This window comes from Phocoena sinus, chromosome 1 (genome assembly GCF_008692025.1).
Source record: "Phocoena sinus isolate mPhoSin1 chromosome 1, mPhoSin1.pri, whole genome shotgun sequence".
In the NCBI taxonomy this organism is placed as follows: domain Eukaryota; kingdom Metazoa; phylum Chordata; class Mammalia; order Artiodactyla; family Phocoenidae; genus Phocoena; species Phocoena sinus.
This window is the reverse complement of record NC_045763.1, coordinates 104,165,389-104,193,271: the sequence shown is the minus strand read 5'-3', so window position 1 is coordinate 104,193,271 and position 27,883 is coordinate 104,165,389. Positions and strand designations below refer to the sequence as shown.

The 27,883-nt window shown below is 45.2% G+C and overlaps 1 protein-coding gene across 4 annotated transcripts in view; it reads left to right on the top strand.

The window, feature by feature from the left end:
- CD58 (CD58 molecule) overlaps positions 1–25,757 on the top strand; it is a 43,821-nt gene extending 18,064 nt beyond the window's left edge. The window contains exons 2-6 of one of the 4 annotated variants that reach the window (XM_032627521.1): positions 3,035–3,331; positions 10,845–11,114; positions 16,687–16,758; positions 19,555–19,595; positions 24,587–25,757. In XM_032627521.1, the coding sequence (XP_032483412.1) occupies positions 3,035–3,331; positions 10,845–11,114; positions 16,687–16,758; positions 19,555–19,574 (659 nt within the window). In that variant the 3' untranslated portion in view covers positions 19,575–19,595; positions 24,587–25,757. Of the gene's footprint in view, positions 1–3,034; positions 3,332–10,844; positions 11,115–16,686; positions 19,027–19,554; positions 19,596–24,586 lie in introns of those variants that run through there. The other 3 variants (XM_032627530.1, XM_032627513.1, XM_032627505.1) reach the window with 3 other exon arrangements.
- Positions 25,758–27,883: the final 2,126 nt, after the last annotated feature.

Below are 27,883 nucleotides of genomic sequence, written 5' to 3'. Positions count from 1 at the left end.
GTCCTGATATGGTTTTTGAGAGGATTTGCTGAATACATATTTGTAGAGTTCTTCCAACTGCCTAGTAGATAGTAAGTGCTATATAAGTGTTTGATTAAATAAACTAAAAATAGCAGTCAATCTAAATCCCAGGACGCACCTGGGCGCATCTGCCTTGAAAGTCGGTGCCCTTTTCATTCTGCCCTCTGGCATGGTAAGGTAGCATCCCTGTGGTCCCTTTTCTGACCATTCACTGTTATCAGCAAAGTAACCATCTCACTGCTGACTCCTTTCCTTAGCTGCTGTTTGTTTGCTCATTCTTTCATTCGTTCAGGGTGTGTGACCTTGAGAAAAAAATTCACTCTCCTTTCTCCTATTCTTTTTCATTGGAAACAGTCATATTGGTAACTTACCTTAGGATCAGTCTTGGAGGTGCAACAGAAAAGACTTTACTATAGGAAGGAAATGGTAGACATAGCATCTACAGATGTAATGAATCCCAAATCTGTATCTTTCCCTGGGAACCCACAGACCTGTGGACCCCGCAGCCTCCTGAACAGCTCCAGGCAGATGTCTTACAGGTCGCTTATGCTTAGCATCCATCAGTCAGCTGACGTCTGGGTGAAGAGGGGGAGGAGAGATGGCCAAGCAGACAGAGGAAGAAGTGCCTCTGAGGAGGCAGGTCCTGAATCAGGAAGGCGCTTGGCGTGTCTGAGGAAATAAAAGCAGTTCCAAAAGGCTCGAAGGAAGAGAGCAAGGGGGGAACGGGTGGGGAATGAGGCTGGAGAGGCAGGCAGGGGCCAGACCACAGGGTCTGTGAATGAGGGGCTGGGCCATGTCAGGTCTGTTCTGGTCCCTCAGCTACCATAAACTTGCTGAGTGACCTTGAGCAATTGATATGTCTCCCGGGGCCTGAGAGATGGAGTTAGCAACACCACTGCACAGGGATGTGGAGAGGATTAAAAAGGGACACAAGTACGTGAACACGTAACTGGCAGAGGGTAAGCATTCAGTAACATTTTCTTCCATTTTTCTTGGTGCCCTGTCCTTTCACCTGTGAAATGGGGGTAATTTGACTGACTAATTGTTGGAGTTTCTTCCAGCTCAAAATGACTATGATTTTTTCTGAACTGGTCTCCCCCTTTTTCCACCGTTAGCTCCATTCCAGACTTTTCTTCTTCCTGTTCTCAAGCCCAGGAAACATCACCTTCCCCTGGGAAAGACAGAAGCCAGCTTTATGCAGCCAGGGAGGGGCAGTTCAACTGAGACCTCTCCTCTTCCTCCACCACCCTACTTACTCTCATCCGTTCATTCATCTATTCATTTACAAGACATTTCGAGCCGCCACTATTGTGTGTGGATAGACTCTCACCCCTCAAATCTTATTCCTTTTCATGCCTTTTCATGGGCTCTGGTTGATTGGGAGAAACAGTGCATGGTCAGGAAAGCCACAGAAGGATGCTGGTGTATTGCAGGCAGCCTCCCTGGATTAAGGGAGGTGGGTTCTAAATATCCTTGCACATAGACAAATGGGGCGTATTTGCTTCTTATTTGAAATTACTGGATACAATTGCCTGCAATTGGTCTATTTAATATTTTTGATTTTTCCTGTGCTCTGTCAATTACCCTGATTGCTTCTAGGTAAAAACTTCAATCATCAAGTTTTAATTTCTCTTTTATGTCTCTCCCCTAACAGCTGCTCTTCTCTCTTAACAAGAAAGTCAAGTCTGGAGCACGATGCGTTGAACCCCATTTTGGGGTATCAAGAATATCCCAATCTAGTAGTAATAGTAAATGTTTAACAACTGGATTGATGTGGAGGAGGTGGGAGGTTCTGATTTGAAGCATGAGTCAGTTTCTCTGCTATAAATACTCCCACTGTGGTGCACTCCAAGCTCTCCAGGCCTCCCTGAACGGAGTCCGGCAGAGAGGCTAACAGTTGGTTCCAACATGCCACCCCACCCAGGCCTCGAGACCTTAATCTTCATCACACTCCCTGACTTCCTTCCTGGTCATTCTGATTTCAGTTAATGGCACCTCAGTCAGCCAGGAAAGAGGCCTGACAGTCACCATTAACACCTCTCATCCAATCACTAAATCCTGTTCATTTCCCTCTCAAATATAGAGTCTGTCCACTTATCCATCCCCACCGCCGGCGCCCTGGTCTGGTCTCCCGGTCCAGCCTTCTTTCACTGCTCCCGCACTGACTGCCCTTCTGGGTTTTCTCTGCCCTCCATCCTTACCCTGTTGACCAGTGTCCACCTTGCAGACAAAGTCAACCTACTGAAACTTAAATGTCATGCCGGTCTTCCCTGTCCGTGACCTTCCCTTTCCATTAGGATAAATTCCAAACGCTTAGCATATCTTACCGGACATGGCCCAGCCCCTCACTCACAGACCCTGTGGTCTGGCCCCTGCCTGCCTCTCCAGCCTCATTCCCCACCCGTTCCCCCCTTGCTCTCTTCCTTCGAGCCTTTTGGAACTGCTTTTATTTCCTCAGACACGCCCAGCGCCTCCCTGATTTAAGGCCTGCCTCTTCAGAGGGGCTGCTTCCTCTGTCTGCTTGGCCATCTCTCCTTCCCCTCTTCACCCTGCTGTCAGCTTGCAGACTCCTCTTATCTTCCGGCAGTTTGCTGTCCTGTGTCAGTTTCAGCGTGATTTGCTAGGAAAGGCCTTTGCCTGGGTGGCTCTCCTTGTCCGCTCAGTGTCTCCTCCCTTGAGGGCCTGGAGTGACACCTGTCTTGTTTGCCGCCATATTCCCAGCATTGCCCACAGTACCTGGCACGTAGTTGGTGCTCCATAAATGTTGAATCCGTTTCTTGGATTTCTGCGGGCCCCAGTTCCCTATTAAAGAATACACTCTTACAGGGTCAAGCATGTTCTCCTTCCTATACTTTTTATCAGCAGTTTATCAGCTTAGTACAAAAAGTAGCTAATGAATAATTTTACCACTAAATTTAATCATTTTCCCCCCACAAGGCATCCTGGAAGATAATTTTCTGCTTTTGATCAAGTCATGTTATCTTCCCTAACCAATTTCTTTTTTTTCTCCCAGATTTCATTAGCTGTGATTCCCAAGTAATATATGGAGCTGTGAACAAGAATGTAACTTTATACACATCAAGTTTTAAACCCTTTAAGGAGATTGTGTGGAAAAGAGGAAAGGATAAAGTTGTAGAATGGGATGACCAATCCGAAGTCAGAGCTTTTCTGTCTTTTAAAGATAGAGTTTACTTAGACACTGTGTCGGGTAACCTCACAATCTGCAAGTTGACACCATCAGACGAAGATGAGTACAGAATTGAATCCCCAAGTGTTAGAAATAACAGCAAGTTCACCCTCAGAGTGATCGGTGAGTATGCCATAAATTGGTTTGTTCAAATGGCAGATTTCTAACTATTTTAAGAGACTAATACTAATCATTGGTTTATGAGAAATAAAAATTAGTCATCACCTGTTGTCAGGGTTTTCCTCTCTTTCCGGTACACAGGAGCCACTTTCAGCTCCCTTGTCATCCTCTTGGTGAGGAGAGGATGTGACTGAGGTCAGGAGAACAGCACAAGTTGGGCAGAGCTGCTGGCAGCAGCATCCCTTGTCTTGCTGGGAATGGGAAAGGGATGTAGTGGCATCAATGAGCTCAGAACTCTGAACCATGGATAGTTGGTGCTCTATAAATTAAAGTTCCTGCTTCCCCTTGCAGCTCACACAGGAGGTGGGATTTTTTTTTCCTCCTCTTACCACTTTAAACTGGAACTGGGGATAGGATACAGGTTCCTCTGTGCTTCTCGCTGATGTTTCCAGGTTATTCTCCTTCCCTCATCTCTAAAGCACTTTCCTTGTTGCAGTCATCCAGAGGCTGATGGGTACACTTTAATGTTTCTTTTTTTCCCCAGTTTTATTGAGAAATAATTGACATCCATCACTGTACAAGTTGAAGGCGTACAGCCTGGTGGTTTGATTTACATGCATTGTGAAATGATTACCACAATAGGTTCAGCTAACATCCGTCTTCTCATATAGATACCATAAAAAGAAAAAAGGAAAAAAATGTTCTTCCTGTGATGAGAACTTAGTATCTTCTCTCTTAACAACTTACCTACATACCATACAGCAGTGTTAGCTGTAGTCACCATGTGGCACATTGTATCCCTAGTGTTCATATATTTTATAACTGGAAGTTTATACCTTTTGACCACCTTCCTCCAAATCCCCTTCCTCCCACCCTCCACCTCAGGTAACCACAAGTCTGATCTCTTTTTCTATGAGCTTGGCTTTTTTCTTTTTACATTCCACTAAATCTAAAAAGATTTCTAGAGATTTCTCTCTTTTTAGAGATCATACAGTATTTGCATTCTCAAGTCTGATTTATTTCACTTAGCATAATGCCTTCAGGGTCTATATGTTGTCACAAATGGTAGGATTCTCTTACTTTTCTTTTATGGCCGAATAATAGTCCATTTATATATACCACATCTTCTTTATCCATTCATCTGTTGATGGACACTTACAATGTTTCCATGTCTTGGCTATTGTAAATAGTGCTGCTAAGAACATCACCCCAATATTTCCTGATTATTTTAGTGCCTGGTTCCTTTTCACTGTTTCTGATGTTCCTGCTGTCATAGTTCTTGGTGCTTTTGTAATATTTAAATAAAAGTTCTTTCTAATATCCTGACTTCTTAGTCCTTGCTCTCCTCTCCTGTAATGATCTTCTCCTTCACTCTGCCTTACCTCTCCCCACAGATATAATGTAGAACTTGTCTTTACCAGTGATTCCATTCCCTCCATCACCTCAGTATCTCAGTTCCACTTCCTCTGCTGGAAGCTCAGTTCCTCTACTCTGACAGTCCTTCCCCCACTGATGTCCTCCCTGCCCTCCTTCTGCAGCCCCAGTGCCGTGCTCACTCCCTGGGCTCACTCTGTTGCAGACACACCCAGCTTCTTTGCTCCTTTTCTGATTGGTCATGCTCAATGATTGAACTTTGACTGGACAAGCCCAGTCCAGCCAGGTTCAATCCAACGTTCTGTGCTCACGCCTTGTAGCTGCAGAAAAGCACATCACCTTGCAGAGTCCCACACTTTAAAATTCTGATGATTTACTGCAGCTAAACCCAATATGTTCCTAGTGTCTTCACTCACCCACTCCCAGCAGTTTACCTTTTCTCTCCTCAAACCTTGAACACCTCCTTCTCCAGACCCACTGCTCAGCTGAAGGCTTTGCTTCTTGTTTCACTGAGGAAAACGAGCAACCAGAGGAGAACTTCGACAAGCTCTCACCACCGGCCTATCTGCTTACCTGTGCCTGACCCTGTATCCCCTGTTCTCTACCATTCCTGTTCGGCAGTTCTTACTTTCAGCTTGCTGAGTTCCCATCTGGAGCCAAACCCTCTACTTGTGCCCTGGATCCCACCTCCTCTCATCATACTCAGGGATGTCACTTCTGTAATTCTACCCACTCTCTCCTTACAGTAATTTCCTCCAGGAGATAATGTCTCATTCCCATTAGCATACAAATAAGCGATTATCTGCACCATCATCGCAAGCCCTCTTCTGGCCCCTCTACTCCTCCACCTACCACCCACTTTTCTGCCTTCAGTTTATAGAGAATCTACTGGAAGAGCTGTCTACATACCCCCTTTCTCCTATTCACTTTTAAGCTACTCCAAACAGGCTTTCATCCCCACTGCTGTACCCAGACTCCTCATGACTTCCTCATGAATAAATCCAGTGACTCATTCTCCATCCACATCTTTCTCTCAGAAGTTTTTGAAACAGCTAATCACTCCCTCCTCTGTGAAACATCTTCACCTTAGCATCCAGGCACCACCCGGCTCTAGTTTCCTTTTAAGTCACTAACAGTTCCTTCTCAGTTTCCTTTGTTGGTTCGTTCCCTTATCCCCTTGCATCCCCCAACCTCTTTTTTTTTTTATTTATTTTTGGCCGCGTTGGGTCTTCGTTGCTGCGCGCGGGCTTCCTCTAGTTGCAGCGAGAGGGGTCTACTCTTCCTTGCGGTGCGTGGGCTTCTCACTGCGGTGGCTTCTCATGTTGTGGAGCACAGACTCTAGGCACATGGGCTTCAGTAGTTGTGGCACGCGGGCTCTAGAGCGCAGGCTCCATAGTTGTGACGCACGGGCTCAGTTCCGTGTCCCCTGCATTGGCAGGCAGACTGCTAACCACTGCACCACCAGGGAAGTCCCTCCTCCAACCTCTTAACATTGGCGACTTCAAGGCTTAAGCCTTGGACCTCTTCCCTTCTCTGCCTGCATTCACACCCAGGTGGGTGGGCTTATCACATGTCAGGGCTTTAAATAGCATTCAGTGTTGATAATGCATAGATTTAGAGCTCTAGCCCAGACTTCCACTGGGCTCCTTAGGTGTTTATCTGACTGCCTACTCTGTCTCCACTCAGATATCTAAGTGGCCTCTCAAATCTCACATGTCCAGCGGTGAGCTCATGACCTTTCCCTCAAAATCTATTCCTCCCCAAACCTTCCCCCTCTTGGTTAATGGCAGCTCCATCCTTGCAGTTGCTCAAGCTGAAACCTTGGTATCATCCTTGACACCTCTCTTTCTCTTGAACACCATATTCAGTCCACCAGAAAATTTTGTTGGTTCTGCCTTCAAAATATAACCAGAATCTGACCACCTCTCATCATGTCCTCTGGTCTGATCCAGGACTGCTGCATTCTCACCTGGAGGATTGCAATAGCCTGCTAATTGGTCTCCCAGCTTCCACCCTTGCCCCTCTACAGTTTAATTTTAAACACAGAAGCCAGAGTGGTCTTCTTAAAACAGAAGTCAGATCACATCACTCCTCTGCTTAGAACTTTCTAGCGGCCCCATCTGACTCTGAGTTACAGCTAAAGTCTTTACAGTGGCCTACAAGGCTATATGAGATCTGGCCCCTGTGACCTCCCCTTGCTTTTCTCAGATGTCCTAGTAATGCTTTTGCCTCATAGCTGCCTTTTCTGTGCCGCCACCCAGCACAGCTCAACCTGTACCCATCTGTCCCCTCTGCTGCGTCACAGTTTCACTTGTTTTATCCAAGATGTGGGTATAGTTCTAGGCCTACTTCCTCTATGTTAAAGGGTGTTTTAGGAAGATCCAACTGGTGGCAAACTGTGTAAGATGGTTTCCAGGGAATGGAGAAGAGGCAGAGTGCAATATACCAGTTCAAGTCTGAGCTGTTTGAGGTGGTCTCAGTGGAACAGGATATAGCTGGGTGAATAGCTGTTCCTCACTGGTTCAGCTACCCAGTATCGGAGACAGTGGGAGGAAGAGAGAATTTCTCTGTTGTTCACCGTTGTACCCCCGGAGCCCAGCAAAGGATTTGAATAGGTAATGGGCACTCAGCAGATATGGAAGCAATTGATCAGGATGATTGGGAGGTGGGATGCACAATTTACAGTGATGGGGGGTGGGGGGCTCTCAGACTGGGTGACTGGTTTGTCCAGGAGATGATGAACTCCTTTTAGATAAGTGAAGCTTGTTAAGGTGTGCAGGCATCCTGTTAGAAGGATCAGTCAATGCCTTTGAAGAAGCAAAAATCCTTAAAACCTGCAAGCTGGAGATTCGGCAGTTGTAGGGCAAGCAAACAAAAAGATTGATTCAGAATTTAAATTAGAATAGAATGCATTTTACGAGCCCCTGTATAGAGTTTGTAAAACTGAATTCGAAACATTTAAGTTTCTCTTTTTAAAACTTGATGAAATGTTTAAAAGTAATAATTTTTAAATAATTTAAATTTAAAACTTCCATGGTAACTCAACAAAGGTGCTTGATTTTGGTAGTGAGACTAACTGGATAGTCCTGAGGAAGCTCAGCAAAGGCCTGCAGAGGAGCAAGGTGCAGGGGAGGCGAGTTTCAATCAGGAGGCACTGAGTGATACTGGCTGTTAATGTGTTGACTTCAAGTTCTGGTTAGGGAATCTGGGTTTTAGCCTGTGGGAGTGGAGAGCCACTGTATCTGATACTGGAGCAGAGAAGTGCCTTGATGAAATATATTTCTGGAAGGTTAATCAGATGGGAGGTATTTACGGTGGATTAGGAAAAGGAGACGCCAGGTTGGAAGCTACTGTGATCATCCAGGTAGACAGAGGTGTTAGTAGTAGATGTTTGGAAAGAAAAGAATCAGAAGACACTTCCAAGAAAGAGTTAATAAGATTTAGATTTTGGTTATAAAAATACATACGTGAATGTCAAAACGAATAGTCATACTTTTTTTTTTTAGAAATGAGGAAGTCATACTTCCATGATGGTATGTTAAGACTAAACTAATAAGACTCGGTAATCTTCCGGAGACACCAGCCCCTTTCAGAAAGGATATTTTGGACAGGGGGATTTCCTAGTACCTCTAGGTTCAGAGCATCTACATCCTTCTGTGTAAGGGAACATCTGGCTTTCCTCCTTCCCTCAAAGTCCCCTTAAAAATTTCCACCATAAGCATTTAATAGTCCTTGCCCATCCTCTTATAACCTTTATTGCATGGAGGCTGGTAATGTTCATATAAGTACAATTAACTGCTCTATCCTTAAAAGGTCTGGACTGGCATATGACTTTTTATTAAAGTTTATGGAAATATAGAAATGTCATCAGATATGTATAAGAAATTCTCATTTCTTACAGAATAGTGAGCTGAACTCATTAATTATAAATTGACTAAGTTGTCTTAGGGATGAAGTAGGCACATTTCTTGCCAGTTGCTTAAGGCACAGGTGTAACTAACATTTGTTAGATTATAGCTGTGGTAAGTCCCGTCATGGGCAGCGAGACTTTGGCTGAACTAGGTCCCGTGCTGAACTAGATCAATAAACTAGAATCTGTAACAGAACAGGTGAACTTTTCATCTTCCAAACTGAAACTCTGTACCCATTAAGCACGAACTCCCCATTCCCCCCTCCCCCAGTTCCCCGGCAACCACCATTCTGTTTTCTGTCTCTAAGAATCTGGCTGCTGTTAAGAACCTCCTGTCAGTGGAATCGTGTAAGATTTATTCTTTTGTGACTGCCTTATTTCACTTAGCATAACATCTTCAAGGTCCATCCGTGTTGTAGCATGTGTCTGAATTTCCTTTCTTTTAAGGCTGAGTACAAATGGGATTTTGAATGATCATGGTTAGGATTACCTGTGGTGGTTTTCCAGTAGACCATGGGATTCTGAAGTGATTAGTAGAAGAGGCTCCAAGTTGCTACTTGAGCACTGGGTTCAGCAGTCATTTCTGCTCAGGACCTGTTCTTGGCCAAATCATGAAGCGTGGCTTCTGGGCCTTCCAAGTGTCCCCTCACCTTCCTTATCCCTTTTCCCTTGAAACCAAGCTTCGTTGGTGCCTGCCTCTGCCACAACTCACCACGCGTCACCCTGCGTACTGAGAGCAGGTAGTCTACAGTGAATACACACTTGTGTGTGTGTATGTGTCTTAGAGTTCTTTTAACTAAAGAACACAACTTGAAGGCAACATGTAATGAATTATGTGAGCTAGATTAAACCTAAAACTTGAGGAAACGCCAAGCAGAAAGCGAAGTCGTGTGTAACTCAGGTCTAACAAGACAGGCTGGGTGTGTTATTTAACTGAGCCAGAAAGAAGTCAGGAGGAGAAGAGGGAGGCAAGATGAGTTGAACATATTTATTTTTTAGATTATCAAGTGGAGCTTGTGTTCCTTTGTCTTAGAAAATATTTTAAATGACAGCATAGTATCGCATCATCTTGATGAACTTTAATTCGCTTTTTAGTAGATGTTTGCAAGGTGTTGAAATTTTATTATCCAAATGCTACCATGACCAATTTTTGTATATTCCATATATTTTTACATGTGTCTCAAATCTCTTGTGATTAGTTTTTGGTGGAAAGGAGAGATGCAAGAAGGTATATGAATTAATAAACCACTGACTAATGGGGTGAGCCAATTGGCTTTGAGGTTAACTTTAGAGGGTGATGATGGCGTGTCATGACTTTTGTCTTATCCATCCTTGCAACTCCAGCTGCCTTAGCCAGCAGGAGGTGCTTCTAGAATAAACTTGGGGGTGAGGCCTCTAGACCGACAGGGCTGTGACAAGTGCCATGCCCTCCTCTACCTCAGAGCGGGGCCAGCCCACAGTACAGCTCCTCAGAACCTTTTGCAAAATCCTTTGAGTCAGGTGTGCTTTGGAATTCAGCCTTCTTCAGATTTTAGAAACGCGATAGATATAAACTGTTTCCTCTTTGTGTGTTAAGAAGCACTTCACTTAGTTACGGAGAGCCGCTTACTCAAGCGTGTAAATATTTTTAGTAAAACATGGTAATAAATATTTGTGAAAAATCCTTTGGCTTTCGGAACTCTTTGGATTTCAGAATTGAGGATAAGGCATTTGGGGCCTGTATCTATTTTGAATTTGAGCAGATAGATCTGACCCAGAAGAAGAGAGAATTCTCTCCCCTTGGTGCTCAAGGGGGTGGACTGCTCGTCTTTTCAAGCTCATAAGGAAGTTGGGAGCTCTTTCTTTTCTTTTTTTTTAAATTTTTGGCTGTGTTGGGTCTTCGTTGCTGCGCGCGGGCTTTCTCTAGTTGTAGCAAGCGGGGTCTAGCCTTCGTTGTGGTGCATGGGCTTCTCATTGCAGTGGCTTCGCTTATTGTAGACCACAGGCTCTAGGGTGTGGGCTTCAGTAGTTGTGGCGTGCAGGCTCAGTAGTTGTGGCACACGGGCTCAGTTGCTCTGTGGCATGTGGGATCTTCCCGGACCAGGGATTGAACCCGTGTCCCCTGCATTGGCAGGTAGATTCTTAACCACTGTGCCACCAGGGAAGTCCCTGGAAGCTCTTTCTGAATTTGCAGATGAGGAGTCTAAATATTACTCTTTTCTGTACTAAACATTACTTTTTTTTTTTTCCCAGAGTCTCTTCCATCACCAGCACTATCTTGCACATTGATTGATGGGAACATTACACTCCAGTGCGTGATCCTGGAAGATTACAACACCCATCTAGAACTCATACAGTACTCCTGGGACTGTCCTTCAACAATACAGTGTCAGAATGGCTCAAAACCATCTGAAGCGTATGTTACGAAGGAAGGTGATCTATCACAGGAAATTCAGTGTATCATTAGCAATCCATTATTCAGAAGGACAACATCAATCATTTTGTCAACCTGTGTCCCAAGTGGTAAGTGACTACTTGTGTCATGGTAGAGATCCTATATACAAGTGGGGTTCATGGACCTACCTACAAGTAGTGGTTCATGAATTTCATACCACAGATGCAGTAACTAACATACATTTCATAAATTTGAAACTTAAATTGAGTTACAGTTTTCACAGACACTCTATTACAGATATAAAGCTAATATTTTTTAATACTTTCTGTGTCAAGTACCATTCTAATACATATGTTAATTAATTCCATCCCCACGCAATCTAGTAATTATCCTTATTTCGTGAGGAGAAACCAAGACATAGTTGGGAGTTTAAGTTGCTTGTCCAAGGTCAACAGCCAGTAATTGGTAGAGCCTGGTTTTGAAATCAGGCCATCTGGCTTCAGAACCCATGCTCTTAATTATTCACAATACTACTTCCTAATATCCTTCATTACCATTGTGTTCTTCAAGGTTGCACACGTGCAACAGGAAGGTGCCTTCAGGGACTTCCCTGGTGGTCCAGTGGTTAAGACACCAAGCTCCCAATGCAGGGGCCCCAGGTTCGATCCCTGGTCAGGGAAATAGATCCCACATACATGCTACAACTAAGAGCCCGCATGCCGCAACTAAGAGCCCTCATGCCGCAACTAAAAGACCCCACACGTGGCAACGAAGATCCTGTGTGCCATAACTAAGACCCAGCACGGCCTAATTAATTAATTTTTTTTAAAAAGTGCATTCAATACATTTGTCTAGGCTAACGCTCGGTTAATAGCATGACAGTCTGTCTCGGCTGTGGTCTTTTTATGTTGCTTAAGTATCATGTATATTTGTAATTTACAATTCTTCTTATCTGTTTTATACATTATACCCCCAGTTTATAAACAGACGGATCAGTAATTTGAAAGTGGTTCACTAAAACATAAGAGATGAAAATAGTAAATACTGTATTTCAGGATAATATCACAATTGTGAGGTGTGAACAGGATTCTAGGGCAGATAAAAAATGTGAGTCTCGGGCTTCCCTGGTGGCGCAGTGGTTGAGAGTCCGCCTGCCAATGCAGGGGACACGGGTTCGTGCCCCGGTCCGGGAAGATCCCACATGCCGCGGAGCGGCTGGGCCCGTGAGCCATGGCTGCTGAGCCTGCGCGTCCGGAGCCTGTGCTCCGCAACGGGAGAGGCCACAACAGTGAGAGGCCCGCGTACCGCAAAAAAAAAAAAAAAAAAAAAAAAAAAGTGAGTCTCCTTGGACTGGGGTAGGGTGATTCTGTGAATAAATTTTTTTCTTTTTTTTTTAATATTTATTTAGGTCACTTAAGTAATGGAAATAGAATAGAAATTTAAGTCTTCCGATTTCTGGAGTTTTTTTCCCATGACACCATCCTGACTCTTTATATTATATATCTCAAAATAAATCAAATTAAAAAAATTTTTTGGACTGATTCACAGGAATTGGCTAGTGAGAACCATACCATGTTAAATGAAAATACAGACTGTGGAAGATTTTGTAGGACTGAAGATCAAGTTTCTTCAATAAATAAATTATAAGGGGAAGAAAAAGAGAGGTGATGGGGGGACTTAAAGTTTAAGGAAATTTAAGAAACATATCAATTAATTGCAATGTATGGACCTTATTAGGTCTTGATTCAAACAGAAAAGAGTAAAAAACAGGAGCAATTTAAACAGTGATTCCATGTTTGATGATGTTGAACACAATTTTTTAAGTCTGACGATGCCATGGTTATGTTTTACAAAGAATCCTTATCTCTCGGAAATACATACTGAAATGCTTATAGCTTAAAAATTGTGCTCTCTGGAGTCAAACAGGGGCTCGCACCTCTAATTGCTCCATAGCAAGTGGGAGGGGAGAAGGAGAGGGATGGAGCCTGGTCCTCCCCTTTAGGGATCAAGTGTAGCATGCATCACTTCCATTCACACCCCCTTGACCAGTCTGAGTTCATGGCCACATCTAGCTGAGGGGGGCTGAGAAGTGCCATCTTTTGCTGGCCATGTGCCCAGTTAAAACACAGGGGTTCTCTTCCCAGAGCGAAAAGGAGAGATTGCTTATTGGGGAACAACAGATACTTCTACCACAATGTACTACAAAATGAATATAACTCATACCATTTTAAAACATATACAAAATCTAAAAAACTTAAAGAATGACATAAGTGGTAAAAATAGATAGAGGTTCTAATTTTTTTTGCACCTCATTGCTCATCTTATGTTCTCCCTGGGGTTATGTGCCTAATTTGGAAACTCTTGGTCTAAGCAAGAGAAGATGGTGTCTTGGACTAGTAGAGTTGGGAGAAGTGGTTCCGATTAGGCTACATTGGAAAATAGAAACAGGATTTTCTAATGGTTTAAGCGGAAGAAAGGTGTCTAAAAAGAAATACTCAGATGACGCCTAGATTTCTGGCACAAGCAACGGAATGAATTGTGTTGCTATTGGACTGGAAAGCAGGGGAACAGCAGGTGTGTGGAAGAAATAGAGTTTGGTTTGGGACATGTTGTTTGAGATTCCCGTTAGATTTCAAATGGAGACGTCAAATACGGTCCTCTGATTTATGAGTCTAGGTCTCTCGTGAGTGGTTAGGGCTGGAGATGGAGATTTGGGCATAATCAGAGCACAGGAGGCATATAAAGCCTTGGGACTAGAAGAGATCATGTGGAAAAGCAGTCATCAGAGAGGGGTGCTGAGACTGAGTCCTGAGGACTCCCGCATGTAGGGGCTGTTAAGGGCAGAGGATCCAGCAAAGGAGACTGAAAAGGATCACTAGGGAGGAAGGCAGAAAACCCCAAGAACTTGGTATCTCCAAAGCCGAGTGAAGAGAGAGCGAGCAACTGTCAGTGCACCGGCCAGGTCAAGAAGGAAGAACGTCATTAAGAACTTGTATCATTGTTGTTTCATCTCCCCTAAATCTCTGCTGTCCCAAAGCAATGACGGCATCTGGCATCATCCCGTGGGAGAAAGGATTTTGGAAGGGACTGTATCAAGTAGCGTTAGATTCAGCTGTTTAAAAAAAATTTTTTTAATATCAGTGACTTAAAAATGTAGATTACTTCTTTCATGCTAAAAAAAAAACATTGGGGAGGGAGGGATAAATTATGAGTTTGGGATTAAAAGATACACACTATTGGACTTCCCTGGTGGCGCAGTGGTTGAGAGTCCGCCTGCCGATGCAGGGGACACGGGTTCGTGCCCCGGTCCGGGAGGATCCCACGTGCCGCGTGAGCCATGGCCACTGAACCTGCGCGTCCGGAGCCTGTGCTCCGCAACAGGAGAGGCCACAGCAGTGAGAGGCCCGCGTACCGCAAAAAAAAAAAAAAAAAAAAAAAGATACACACTACTATATATAAAATAGATAAACAAGGACCTACTGTATAGCCCAGGGAACTATATTCAATATCTTGTAATAACCTATAATGGAAAAGAATCTGAAAAGAATATATATATATATATGTGTGTGTGTATATATGTGTATATATGTATATGGTTGGCCAAAAAGTTTGTTCAGGTTTCTCCATAACATCTTACAGAAAAGGTAAAATATATCAGGTATATCACTGTGCTGTATACCTGAAACTAACACAACATTGTAAATCAACTATACTCCAATTTTTTTTAAAAAGGATAAATGATGAACTTTTCTCAACTAAAAAAAAATAATAATAATAACTGGAGGTAGGCAGCCCTGGGCACATTGCTACTTTATGCAGTTGTGTGGTCCAGCTCCTGCACCTTCCCTGCTATCTCAGGCAGTGGGACCCAGGGAGGGGAAGATGGTGTGTCTTACCCCTTTCAGGGAGACTTTTGAGAAATACCACACAACCCTTCTTGCATCTCACGGCCCAGAACTTGCCACATGGTTAAACCTTGCTACAAGAAAGGCTGAGAAACTAATCTTTTAGGGGAGTGGTGGTATGCCCAGCTGAAAATCTGAATTCTTTTATTAAAGAGGGGAGAATGGGTATGGGAAGCAACTAGCGGTTTCTGGCCAGGGGCCTCTCAAATCAAACCAATGGATTATTGCCTATTTGCTCTAACCCACCTGTGTTCCTACTAAGAGGAAAGGGTGTGTGTTCATACTCTCATTCATTCTTTCGTTTTCTCTCTCCCCTTCCCTTTCCTCCCCTCCCCTCCCCTCCCCTCCCCTCCCCTCCTCTCTCCTCCTCTCCCCTCTCTCTCATCCGGGCTGTACCTGCTGTGAGTGACCCCACCCTCTCGCTTAGCAATGTGTGGTGATTGTTTTGCCATGTCCTCAGTATTCTGCCCTTAGATTTTTAGTAGGTGGATAGAGTCCACCTCATGAACACACATCATTCTTTTCTATTGTGGACACTTCGGTTGTTTCAGCTTTTTGATATTGTAAGACTGTGGTAAATATCTTTGTGCCTTTTTTGGAGGGAGGAGAGGGGCACATAACTGATAGTTTCTGTAGGTTAGTATCTTAGAAATGGAATTGCAGGATCAAAGGACGTTAGTAGAGATTCCAATAGCATCAACTCAATAGGTTCATGGCAAGAGCTAATAGCTGTTCTTCAGTGTATTGACTCAATTAATGCTCACAATTATCCTAGGAGGCATATTTATCAGTTCCATTTATAGTGATCCCCAAGAGGAAACTGAGGCACTGAGAGGTTAGAGCACTAATCCAACGTTGTCGCAATGATTTGGTGAGCCTGTAGGCACATCATTTAGCACAGTGTCAGCGGCTGTATGATGAACATTTCTCAGGCTTGCAATGCATGGCTGCCACATTGCCCTGCCAAGCACACGATACCAAGCTGTGCTCCCACTGGCAGGACGGGACGGCTGAATAGTGGACTATTTGCTGCTTTTAATAAACAGCACTGGGCCTGATATGTATCAACCTTGTGCATATAAGTTTATTTAGAAACACAGTCGATTCTCTTTATTCACGATAGTTATGTTTTACGGTCACTGTAAACACAGAATTAGTGCATGTTGAACCATTGCTCCCAGGGGAGATAGAGGTTTAGGTTCCTGCAAGCCTCCGGTCACAATATTTTTGGCAAGGAATCAATACAGAACCTTGCTTTATGTGTGCTTCTGTTTAAAGACACCTTATTTAATATATGTGGTTGATGCATGAACAGTGAATTCACAGCACCATAACTGATGCCTAAATGAAGCTTATCTAACATGTGTGTTTTCTCTGTAAGGCACACACAGCCTTCTTATGCTTGGGAACACGAGACAGCATTTCAGCACTGTGCTTGGGGGCCGTTTTAGACAGTGAAATAGACAACAAAAAAGTACAAAAATGGGAAACACATGGCACTAAATAGACCACAAATAGGGCACATGTCTACAGTACAGGGGCTAAAACACAGGGGCAGAGCATTGCCTTGAACCTCAGCTTGGGAATGTGGACATCAGGCAACGCAGGTTTCACCATTCTGTGGCCCATGTCAGCGCATGACCGTGAAAGCGCTGCAGGTATTGGTTTGGGGAGTACAAATAAATTTTAGCAAGTAGATAAATTGCAAATACGGAATCTACAAATAAAGAGGATCAACTGTATCTCTGTTTTGGTCAGTTCCAGCTAATTGTCTTTCTTTCTTTTTTTTTTTCAGACAATACAAGGCACAGGTCTGCGCTTTTCGCCATACCGCTAGTACTAATAGGTGGTTTGCTGTTTTTTAAATGTACGTATACTTCCTTTTTTAAAAATAATAAGTTTTCAAACTGGAATTGGTTTTTCAAAGGCCAGAAAATGATTAATTTGAAGATGAAAACAAAGTTTGACATCTTAGCTGTTTCGAAAGAAACACAACCTTTTTTGTTGTACTTGTCTGGGGTTGCTGAGTGTGTCGGGTTCCCCAAGATTCTGCGTTATCTTGAGGTGGCATGAATCCTTGGGCCATAGAGAGCTGTACGGGAGTGGGAACACAGCCGCATATACTTAGGACTGTTCCACAGCCTCATATCTGTGGCCCACCTCAACATATAGTTATACTTCTGGTCTCAAGCCAGATTTTGCAAAAAATCCTCTTACTCTTGGCTGCCATGGTCATAATTTTCATGACTTATAGCCCAGAAGGAGGTCCCAGGTAGGAAGGAGCATTTGTTGAGTCAGGTGACATGGAGTGGGTAAAATGACCTGGTATTACCTGTGTTGCCTTCCTGAACCTTCCTCAGCCTCCAGAAAGGAACCCATATGCCCTGGCGAACTGGTAACCTCATCCCAGCCTGTTCTTTCCTGGTGTCAAGAAACCCCTCCTCAAGTCCCAGAGGATGTTGACTAGGCTGTAAATTTCAGAGTAGAGGTTCTTGAAGCCCCATCAGTTTCCATATCAGCCTTCGCCAAAAGGAAATTTCCGAGACTGATTTGTCACTCTCGCAGGGAATGTTGAAGAGGAAGCTTTCTGCAAGGTGATGGCATCCGGGGTTCATGTCATTTCACAGTCATGTCTTGAATCAAGTTCACAGACTAGATTTAAGTTTCCCTAGACCTGCAATGTTCATTCAATACAGTGGGTACTAGCCACGTACAGTGATCTAAATATAAATTTTAATTAATGAAGATTAAATAAAATTTAAAATTTAGTTTCTCAGTCATACTAGCCACATTTCAAGGGCTCAGTAGCCACAGATGGCTAGTGGCTACCATGTGAGACCACATAAAGAACAATTCCATCATTGCAGAAAGTTCTGTTGGTCAGTGCTTACCTAGACTTTTTTGGGGTATTGGCACTAGAATATGATTTCCCGAAGGTTCCATTTCTATATTATAGGTTTCAAATACCACGAAGATCCCTAAGTTATAGATTACCAGTCAACTGAATCTCCTCCAAACAAGTTATAAAAAAATCAGCTGAAGAAAGTTTTAAGCCATCATTACGAATACGTAAAGCATTTGGGGAGCTCAGGTGTTCTTTTTAAAAAGTTATTTTTAATCTCCAGATAGCAGTATCATAGTTAATCATCTCCTTAACAGATTGGTCCCCAGAAACCAAAATAATTTTCCACTCATGTGTTTTTCTTGGGAGGGAATGGGGGTGTCTACCACCAGAACTCCTGAACCGAAGAAAAGTAGCACTGAGGACTTTTCTGTCTGATTTAACTTATTAAAAAAAAAAAAGTTTGGGCTTCCCTGGTGGCGCAGTGGTTGGGAGTCCGCCTGCCGATGCAGAGGACACGGGTTCGTGCCCCGGTCCGGGAAGATCCCACATGCCGCAGAGCGGCTGGGCCCATGAGCCATGGCCGCTGAGCCTGCGCGTCCGGAGCCTGTGCTCCGCAACGGGAGAGGCCACAACAGTGAGAGGCCCGCGTCCGTGTACCGCAAAAAAAAAAAAAAAAAAAAAAAAAGTTTATTCAGTGGAGGGAAACTTACACCAGTGATCACTACTGGTAGCACCATATAACCTGGAAAAACAAATTGTTCTAAGAAATAATTACTTCAGCAAGCATCTCAACCCTAAAGTGGGAAAGTGAGGCATTTGGCATGGAGCCTTCAGAAGGGGAGAGAGTTGAATGTAAACAGCTCCATCGGCTAGTTGTAGTTGACACTTTTACAAGCTCAGTCAAGCCTGTGGACTTGGCTTCTGGACCATTAGCATGGCTCCAGGCTAGCTGATGCCTTCGATGGGGAGGAAACTGATGCATACACGTGGGACCGTATCTTAACGTCCAAACCGGTGCTGTCCAAAATGGTAGCCACGAGCCACATGTGGCTGTTGAACCCTTGAAACAGGAGAGTCCAAATTGAGATGTGCCATCAGTATAAAATAGACACCGGGTTTGTAAGACTTCTTATTAAAAAAAGGAATGTAAAGTATCTCATTAATAATGTTTATATTGATTACACGTTAAAGTAGTATCTTTGATATGTTGGGCTAGTCAATAAAATGTATCATGAAAATTAATTTCATCCATTTCTTTTTTTTAAAATATAATTGCTCTTCTACTATTTTATTTTATTTATTTTACTTTATTTTATTTTATTAATGTTTTGGCTGTGCTGCGTGGCATGCGGGATCTTAGTTCCCCAGCCAGGGATTGAACCGTGCCGCCTGCAGTGGAAGCACAGAGTCTTAACCGCTGGACCGGGTTAGGGAAGTCCCCATCCATTTCTTTTTACTGTGTAATGTGGCTACTAAGCCTTTTAAATTACTTACGTGGCTCACATTATATCCCTATCAGGCAGCACTGGTCCAGAACATTCCAGCCTTCCCTCCATCTTTAGCTTTATGCACAAGCTGCCATAGAAAAAAACATTCGTCAACAATTTTTGTTTTTCTATCATCTGATGACCAGTTTTTGAACAACTCTTTGGCCCAACTCTATGGCCAATTTGATGTAAGCATTTAGGAGAGTAGGAAATACCAGCTCGACAGGGCTCTGCTTTAGAGTTTTCCCAGTTCAGGCCTCTAGCAAGCAACTCCAGATTCCAGCTTTTCTTTTCAGCTCTTTAATTGAGATGAAAATGTCTTCATTTGTAGGTTTTCTGGGACGCCCATAGCAGATAAACATGGAGAACTAGGTAAGTGTCCTGTAGACTGCTCAGTGGGTGCCTTGTATATCGTGCACTAGAAGCAGAACAGCCTGATGTAGAGGGCCTCTTCCTTGGGGAGCCAGATTCTACTTATCTGTCAGTTAGTTGCCTTGAACAGTAATAAGTTACATCAGCAGATATCCTCACCACAGTTCATTAAGCACCAACTGGCCACTTTCCATGTAACATCTCAGTGAACCCTCTCAGTGAGCTTTGCGAGGGGGTATCTTTACAGCTTGTTTAGAGACAGCAAACCTGAGACTCGGAGAAGTCAGGTCCCATCGCTCATAAATGTAGAGCTGGGATTCAAGTCTAGGTCTTCAGACTCCAAGAGTTATCCTGTTACCCACCACAATCTGCTCCCTCCTTCTCCCATCCCAGGAAAACTGAGCCAAGGATAGGGTTCACTTCAGGAGCCAGGGTCAGAGCTGGGCCCGTATCGTGAACAAAAGATAGGATCCAAACACAATGAACGGTGGCGGTGGGTGAAGTAAGTTGCCGTAAGGAGGCTCCAGAAGGCCCCGTCCTGGCAGAGTCCCTGTGGTCAGGAGGCAGGGGCCCACGAGCCGGGCTTTGAGGGATGAAGGGAAGAGTAAAGGCCCAGGGCTGTAAAAGGCAGGGTAGGGGGTGGCAAGTCATCCCTTTTGGGGGCAGCGTATGTTGGTGGGATAGAGGTTGAGCCAGGCCAAGATATTGAGAGAGAGTTGCCAAGAGGTTGGGTGATTTTTTTCTGGGAAACCACTGAGGATTGATTGATTGATTTTATTTATTTTTGGCTGTGTTGGGTCTCCGTTGCTGCATGTGGGCTTTCTCTGGTTGCGGCAAGTGGGGGCTTCTCATTGCGGTGGCTTCTCTTGTTGCGGAGCACGGGCTGTAGAGCGCAGGCTCAGTAGTTGCGGCTCATGGGCTCAGTTGCTCCGTGGCATGTGGGATCTTCCCCAACCAGGGATCGAACCCGTGTCCCCTGCATTGGCAGGTGGATGGATTCTTAACCACTGTGCCACCAGGGAGGTCCCCACTGAGGATTTTTGAGCAGAGCTATGCTTTGGAAAGATCTCTCTGCTGGTAAAGCATAGGGTGAATTAATAGACAAGAGGCTAGAGATGGGGACACTGGTGGTGGATAAATAAAATAATCCAGCCAAGCAGAGGAGAGGTTGAATCGGGGTGGTCATGGCAGAAATGAAGGAGGGCTAGATTTCAGAGAAAGTATGGATATCGTATGAACAAAGTCTCAGTGGAGAGTGTAGTCTGGTGCCAGACTCCCTGGGGTTAAATGGCAGCTCTGTCTCTCACAGCCCTCGGACAAGTCAGTTAAACTCTTTGCCACCTCAGTTTTCTTCTGTGGAAAATGGGCATAACAATAGTATAGAAATCACAATGACAGTGTAGGTAGTAATAGCAGAGAAATAATATGTACAAACAAGTTATTGTAAGCAAAATACTTAGAAGAGTGACGGGCTCATAATGGTGCTCAGTAAATGTTAGCTGTTATGGTTATGATTATTCTTCAAGAAAGGAGCCAAGGGGCTTCTCTGGCAGAGCAGTGGTTAAGAATCCACCTGCCACTGCAGGGGACACGGGTTCGAGCCCTGGTCCGGGAAGATCCCACGTGCCGTGGAGTGAGTAAGCCTGTGCGCCACAACTACTGAAGCCCACGTGCCTAGAGCCTGTGCTCTGCACCAAGAGAAGCCACCACAATGAGAAGCCCACGCACCACGATGAAGAGCAGCCCCCGCTCGCCACAACTAGAGAAAGCCCACGCACAGCAACGAAGACCCAACACAGCCAAAAATAAAAATTAATTGATTGATTAATTATTTTTTTAAAAGAAAGAAAGAAGCCAAAAGGGATAGGAATTCTGACCCTTGGCAGCATGGCAGGCACAGCGGAGGACTCAGGCGGGGCCCTTGTTTGGGAAGGTGAACTTGTGCTCTGACAAGCTGAGTTTGGGGTGCGGGCACATCACGTGGATAGGGGCGTCCAGCATATTGGAGAAGTGGCTTTAGGGGCTGGGGTTACAGGTTGGGGGAGCATCTTCGTCAGAACAGTGATGGATTCCCTGAGCATTCGAGGTCACCAAGAAAGAGAAGCTGAAGGCCTTCGAGTGGTGGGCGAGGCAGAGGAGCCAGGAGGAGACCCAGGCGGCGCCCTGTTAGGGGTCCGAGGGGGAGGCCACATGCTAGAGCTGCAAGGAGGCAAAGCGGGAGGCAGCGGTCAAGACCTTTGGCTTGGTTGAACGAGTTGCTGACTTTCATGAAAGCCCCTGGGTGAGTGGTTGGAGTGGAGGGATCGCAGCACAGCAGTGGGGGTCTGGGGGCAGTCAGACCAATGGGTGGGTTTGGGAGGCTTCCTTTCTCCCCAGCTGCCAGCCAGGACAGTGACCAGGTCACCCGGGAAGTCAGCTGCAGCAGAAGGTCTGGGGCAAGGGGTTCTAGGGGACAGCTCAGCCAGCTTCAGGGTGCAGGGTGGGCAGGGGTAGTGAGTCTGTGAGGGGTTGATGGTCCAGGAGGCCCCATGGAGAGGGGTTGGAGAGGAGTCAGGTAGCCATGGATGAGGTGAGGGGCAGGTGTGCTAGCAGTGTGGGGAGAGGTAGAAGACCTGGGGGTTATGGTCAGAGGTGGGGCGTTTCGGATTTGAAGTAATGTGTGTGAGGGCAGGTGACGGTGAGATCGGAGGAGTGCCTCTGCTGAGATCCACTTGGTGGCAGTGGAGGCATGGCCATCACAAACAGTGACGGGGAATGTTGTTCATGGGAGCGCTGTCATCCCGGGCCACTGAGAAAGGTGATGGGGTGTCCCAGAACTCACTCCTTTACCTTGCTCCTTTATTCATTGAGCAAATAACTTATGGAGATTACTAGATGTCAGGCACTGTGTTAGCCCATGGCTTGAGATCGATGTACCCAGTGAGGCTAGACATTGTGTGGGATTCAGAGAAAGCATATATTAAGGCTCCTACCCTGAGAAGCTTATGGTCACAGTGGGGAGAATGGATGAGTGTGTAAGAAACAGAAAGACTTAGGCAAGAAGCACATGGTGATGGGCTGGAATGGATGGTCAGGGCTGGGCAACCAACAAGGGGGAGGTGAAGAGGCCAGAATAATCATGAAGACTTTGAAAGGAGTACGATGTGAGCTAGATCTTCAAAGCAAGAGCAGAGTGGAAAAGGCATTCCAGCTGGGAGAATCAGCAGAGACATGGAGGGGAACGAAACCTGTCGTGGTTATTTGATAAAGACGTCAACCTGCTTAGCATCAAGTTGAAGAAATGGCAAAAGAGACAATATTTGCAGGAAAATTTTTGGAAGTCAAGGGCATTAAAATCAAGTGATATGGGAGTAGGGGGTCATTGTAGGTTCTGGAGCAGGAGAGTTTTGCGTGAAAAACATTGCTTTGGAATGATGAGCTAGGAAGGTAAAACTGACTTCTTAAGGTAACATCCCAGGGAGAAACCTTGGTAGGATGGGGTTGGGTGTGGGAGAGGAGCTTACTTTCCTTAGCGCATTTTTGTTTGCTATTCAGATTTTGTACTTTGTATGTTTCCTACCCTATTTAATAATACTTTTTAGATTTAAGGAGCCCACTGTGGCTTCAGGGAGCAGTTCCCTCAACTCAGTTATTAAAGGGTTACAGATATGATGGAGGGGCAGGGCTTGGGGGAGGAGCTGGGGAGGGGCAAGCACAACCAGGAAGAAATGTGAACTTGTCACATCTCCGTGAGACCAGTGTCAGGAAGAGCTAACCCCAATTAAAAACATATGAGGGGGCCTTCCCTGGTGGCGCAGTGGTTGAGAGTCCGCCTGCCGATGCAGGGGACACGGGTTCGTGCCCCGGTCCGGGAGGATCCCACGTGCCGCGGAGTGGCTGGGCCCGTGAGGCACGGCCGCTGAGCCTGCGCTCCGCAATGGTAGAGGCCGCGACAGTGAGAGGCGCGCGTACCGCAAAAAAATATATATATATCTGAGGGCAACCAAGTAAATATCAGATATCTGAGGGAAGTTGGGTGTGATATTACACTTCTCACCAAGACAGTGCTGGTATTCTTCACTTTTGGTAAATGTCTGGAAAACAGAGCCAACCAAATTAAAAAGGGAGCCGAGTCCCCCAGTTCTCTGGGAAGAAAGACTTGCAGGTGCTACCTCAGTCTGAAGGAGAACTGGAGATGCAGGCCTGATTCTTTGGCAGTGGATGCACCTGGCTTTGGGAGAGGGTGAGAACGTCCCTGCGGAAGAGCCTGTTAGATGGAGAGCCGCTGCCCACTTTATCCCCCTCAGAGATCCACAGCACCCACTTTCAAGTTCTACAGGGTTCTTCGTAAGGAAAACTCCTATTTCCTTTACCTAACCCGTGACTCCAGCACTAAATTTTTATGAATTCCTGTTACCAAAGGAATGCAGATATTTTGGGAGCTGTGGTCTGATCTGGCCTATGGAAATATAGACCGTGGGGGAGACAAAAAAAGCCATGGAATGGAATCTCAGTTCGCAGGGACTTGGTCAGGCAAGGCTGGAGCTGGGTGTTTGGGCTGATTTCCTCTGAGTTGCCCAAGGGTGCTCTGTCATCACCACAGAGACGAATAATCAGAAAGAGAAGCTGAAATAAGAAAACCACGCCCGGGGATTCATGTGGCAAAGAAGGAGATGACTGTTAAAAGGGGTGACAGTTTACATATGGCTCTTAAGGGCCCAGCTCTGTTGTTTGGAGATTTCAGTTATACTCAGAGACTGAGTTGGTTTGAGACGATGGGACTGTGAATTAGTGCTGTGCACTGAGAGTAGCACTTCTGGTGGATCTCCAGCTACCATCTCATGAGAGCCCAAGACCAATCTCCCTCCATCTCTGCTCCCTAGAACCCTTGCTTTTGATGGGTTTATTACAAAAGGGCTACCCGCATTAGAATCGGAGGGTAATTTATAGACTCATAGACTGCAGCACAGACTGACTGCAATTTATACTAATATCAGATATTTCTTTTATAGCACCTGTTGTTTGGTAACAGAAGATGAAGTCGAATGCATGCTAATTACGTTATTTCAGTCACTTTGAGAAGGCATCTGATTTACCATTTGAGTATTACCTCATCCTTGAGGAAACTTTGGAAGTCTAACCTGAATGGACCCTTTATAAGAAGCAATGTTTCAGGACTTCCCTGGTGGCACAGTGGTTAAGAATCCACCTGCCAATGCAGGGCACATGGGTTTGAACCCTGTTCCGCGAAGATCCCACATGCCGCGGAGCAGCTAAGCCTGTGCGCCACAACTACTGAGCTGGCGCTCTAGAGCCTGCAAGCCACAACTACTGAGCCTGCGTGCCACAACTACTGAAGCCTGCATGCCTGGAGCAACAAGAGAAGCCACTGCAATGAGAAGCCCACACATTGCAACGAAGAGGAGTCCCCACTCACCACAACTAGAGAAAGCCCGTGCACAGCAATGAAGACCCAACACAGCCAAAAATAAAACAAATAAATAAATTTATAACAACAAAAAATAATGTTTCATGGAAGAAACAAGGACTAACAAACAACAGGCATTAGTTTCTACTCTGTCACCAACACTGAGTATCACCAGATACTATCTTGTCCCATAATTGTTTATTATAAATTGTATTTTTGGAGAAATGTAAATCTTTGTAAATAATGTAAGTATGTATATATATATATGTGACTAAGTGGCTCTTTTTTTCTTGTTAGGGTTGTAAAACAAAATAGTCACATGACTCAGGAGGTGAAGGTTTTTTACTAAAATCTATAATCCACTCTCTGGTTTTAGAGGAAAAACAGTTCATTGCAGGATCAGTAGCACGCTAGTTTATCATGTTAGTTAGCTGTCACATTGGCAGGTAAACAGCAGAGAACTCTTAAACCAACTATACTCCAATAAAAATTAATTTTAAAAAGAAAATTAAAATTTTAATTGTATATTTAGAGAATTTGTTTCAGAAGCATAAGTTTGTCATTCATCAAAAAATACATTTTTGTTGTACAATGTGCATTATTTGTAAATTATGAGGCTATAACAATTTCATGTTCTTCCCAAATGTTTAAATTTTAAGTAACCAATATATGTACTATTGTATATGTTTGAAATAACTTCTTCAATCTTACTTGCACTGTCTCCTCTCAATAGAAAATACTAACCTGAAAAAATTCTTCATCTATTTTTTTCCTCTTTGCTAACTGCAATCAGTCTTAAGTGAGAAATGAATTATTCTTGGAATTCATACTTTAAAGTGGCAAAAATGGGAAAAGTTATAAAATACTTTGGGTGTTAAAATCTGTATCTTGATCAGCACCCAAAACAAACAAACGAACGAAAAAACAAACTGTAAAGCGATATACACCAGGGGTCCCCGACCCCTGGGCCTCGGGCCGGTAGCGGTCCTCAGCCTCTTAGGAATGGGGCCGCCCAGCAGGAGGTGAGTGGTGAGCGAAGCTTCACCTGCCGCTCCCCATCGCTCTCATTACCTCCTGAACCGTACGCCCCGCCAACCCACTGCCCGCAGCACCGGTCTGTAGAAAAATTGTCTTCCAGGAAGCCAGTCCCCGGTGCCAAAAAGTTTGGGGACCGTTGCTGTACGCATGCGGAACAGCAGCTTCTCCTGGATAAAGAGGTGAATTGCCCCAGCTCTCCCCTGGGCGGCCATCATAGAAACCCGAGATCCCTGGAGTCACCGTGCAAAGGCCTTTGCTCCTGAGCCCGCACTCTCCCTGCAGTTCCTGTCACGTGAGAGTCTTCAGCCTGAAAGAGGAGATGTTTCTTCCCTCCAAGGTGCGTGTTTGCAAAGGGGCCCCGGGACACAGTGACATCCAGCTCCCCACAGCGTCAGTAAGAGGGAGACCGAGGCCTGGAAGCCCTGCGCACCCCAGAGAAGAGCCCCGCTTGGCCTCCAGGTGGCTTAGCTGTCTAACAAAATGTGTCTTCTGTACTTTGGTCCCCATACGCTCTCTCTGGCCCTTTCTGACCCCATCAGTCAACAGTAAAATTCCTAGTATCCTCTTCAACGAATGTTCATGTACCCCTTTCTGTTGTCATGAACCCTGGCTCTCACCTAGGTTGCTGCTTCCCGCAACCCTCTCAAGGGGAAGCTCTCCTCTCCTGCGCGCCTTGTACGCTGGTCCCAGAGGGAGGGGGCGTCCTCCCGGCTCGTTCCTGCTTTCAGACCATTGCTCCTTGCCCAGCTTTGATGCTCACACCAGCAGATCACCACCACCTGATAGCCTTTTTCCGAGTTACCCTTTTTATTCCTCGTGGCGTAAAGATGTTTAGTACCAGGTGGAAATCACTCTCCCTTAACACTGCTCCTTTCAGAATCTGAGTGTTTGTTTTCAAAACCTGCGAATCATGGTCCCCCAGGGCTCTTCCTTTCCCAGCACCGCCCTGGCCCTGCTCCTGACCCTTTTTATCAGTAAAGCCCGCAGTCTCTCACCATCTCAGCTACAAGCACACCCTCTCTGCTTGTTATCTTCCACACCACACCCTTGAGGGCCCCGAATCCCAAACTCCTGCAACCCCACCAGGACCTGCAAGCCAGCCATCCTGCCTCTTCCCTGGCCCTCAGCTGCTCGGGGTCCTCGTTCTCCTCACTGTTTGGGGTCTTCAGTGTGCCTCAGTGTCATCACTCCTCTAACCCTCCCTCTTTACCCCCTCACTTGGCCAAACCCCAACTGTGGTTATAGTTGCATCTACCAGTTCCCTCCCTGCATCCAAACTGCTGGACCTCCTGGAGAAAAACACACCACCCAGCTGACAAGTTTGATTTCAATGACCGCAGACCTCAAAGGGACTCACAGTGTTTCTCAGATGTCCTCGCTGCATTGCCCTGGTCCGTTCACTGCCTCCTCATTGCTCTTCTTAGACCTGCAATACTAACAACTCTCAACTGCTCAGCTTGCTTCCCGTATCACTGAAGACAAAAGCACTGAGGAGAACCCTTCTGCCACCTAGCTCCCACCTTCCCACCACACATCTCCTCACCCAGCTGCATCGGCACCCATGTGCTTTGCCTCTTGTTACCGTGGATGAAATCTCCTTGCTCCTAAAACCAATCTCTCCACTTGTCTTAGTGTGCTCGGGTTGCCATAACAAAATACCATAGACTGGTTGGCTTAAAACACAGAAATGTATTTGTCTCAGTTCTAGAGGCTGGGAAGTCCCACATCAGGTGCCGGCCAGTGTGGTTCCTGGTGAGAACTCTTCTTGTCTGGCTGTGTCCTCACATGGCAGGGAGAAGAGCTCTGGTGTCTCTTCTTCTTAGAAGGGCGCCAATCTACTGGA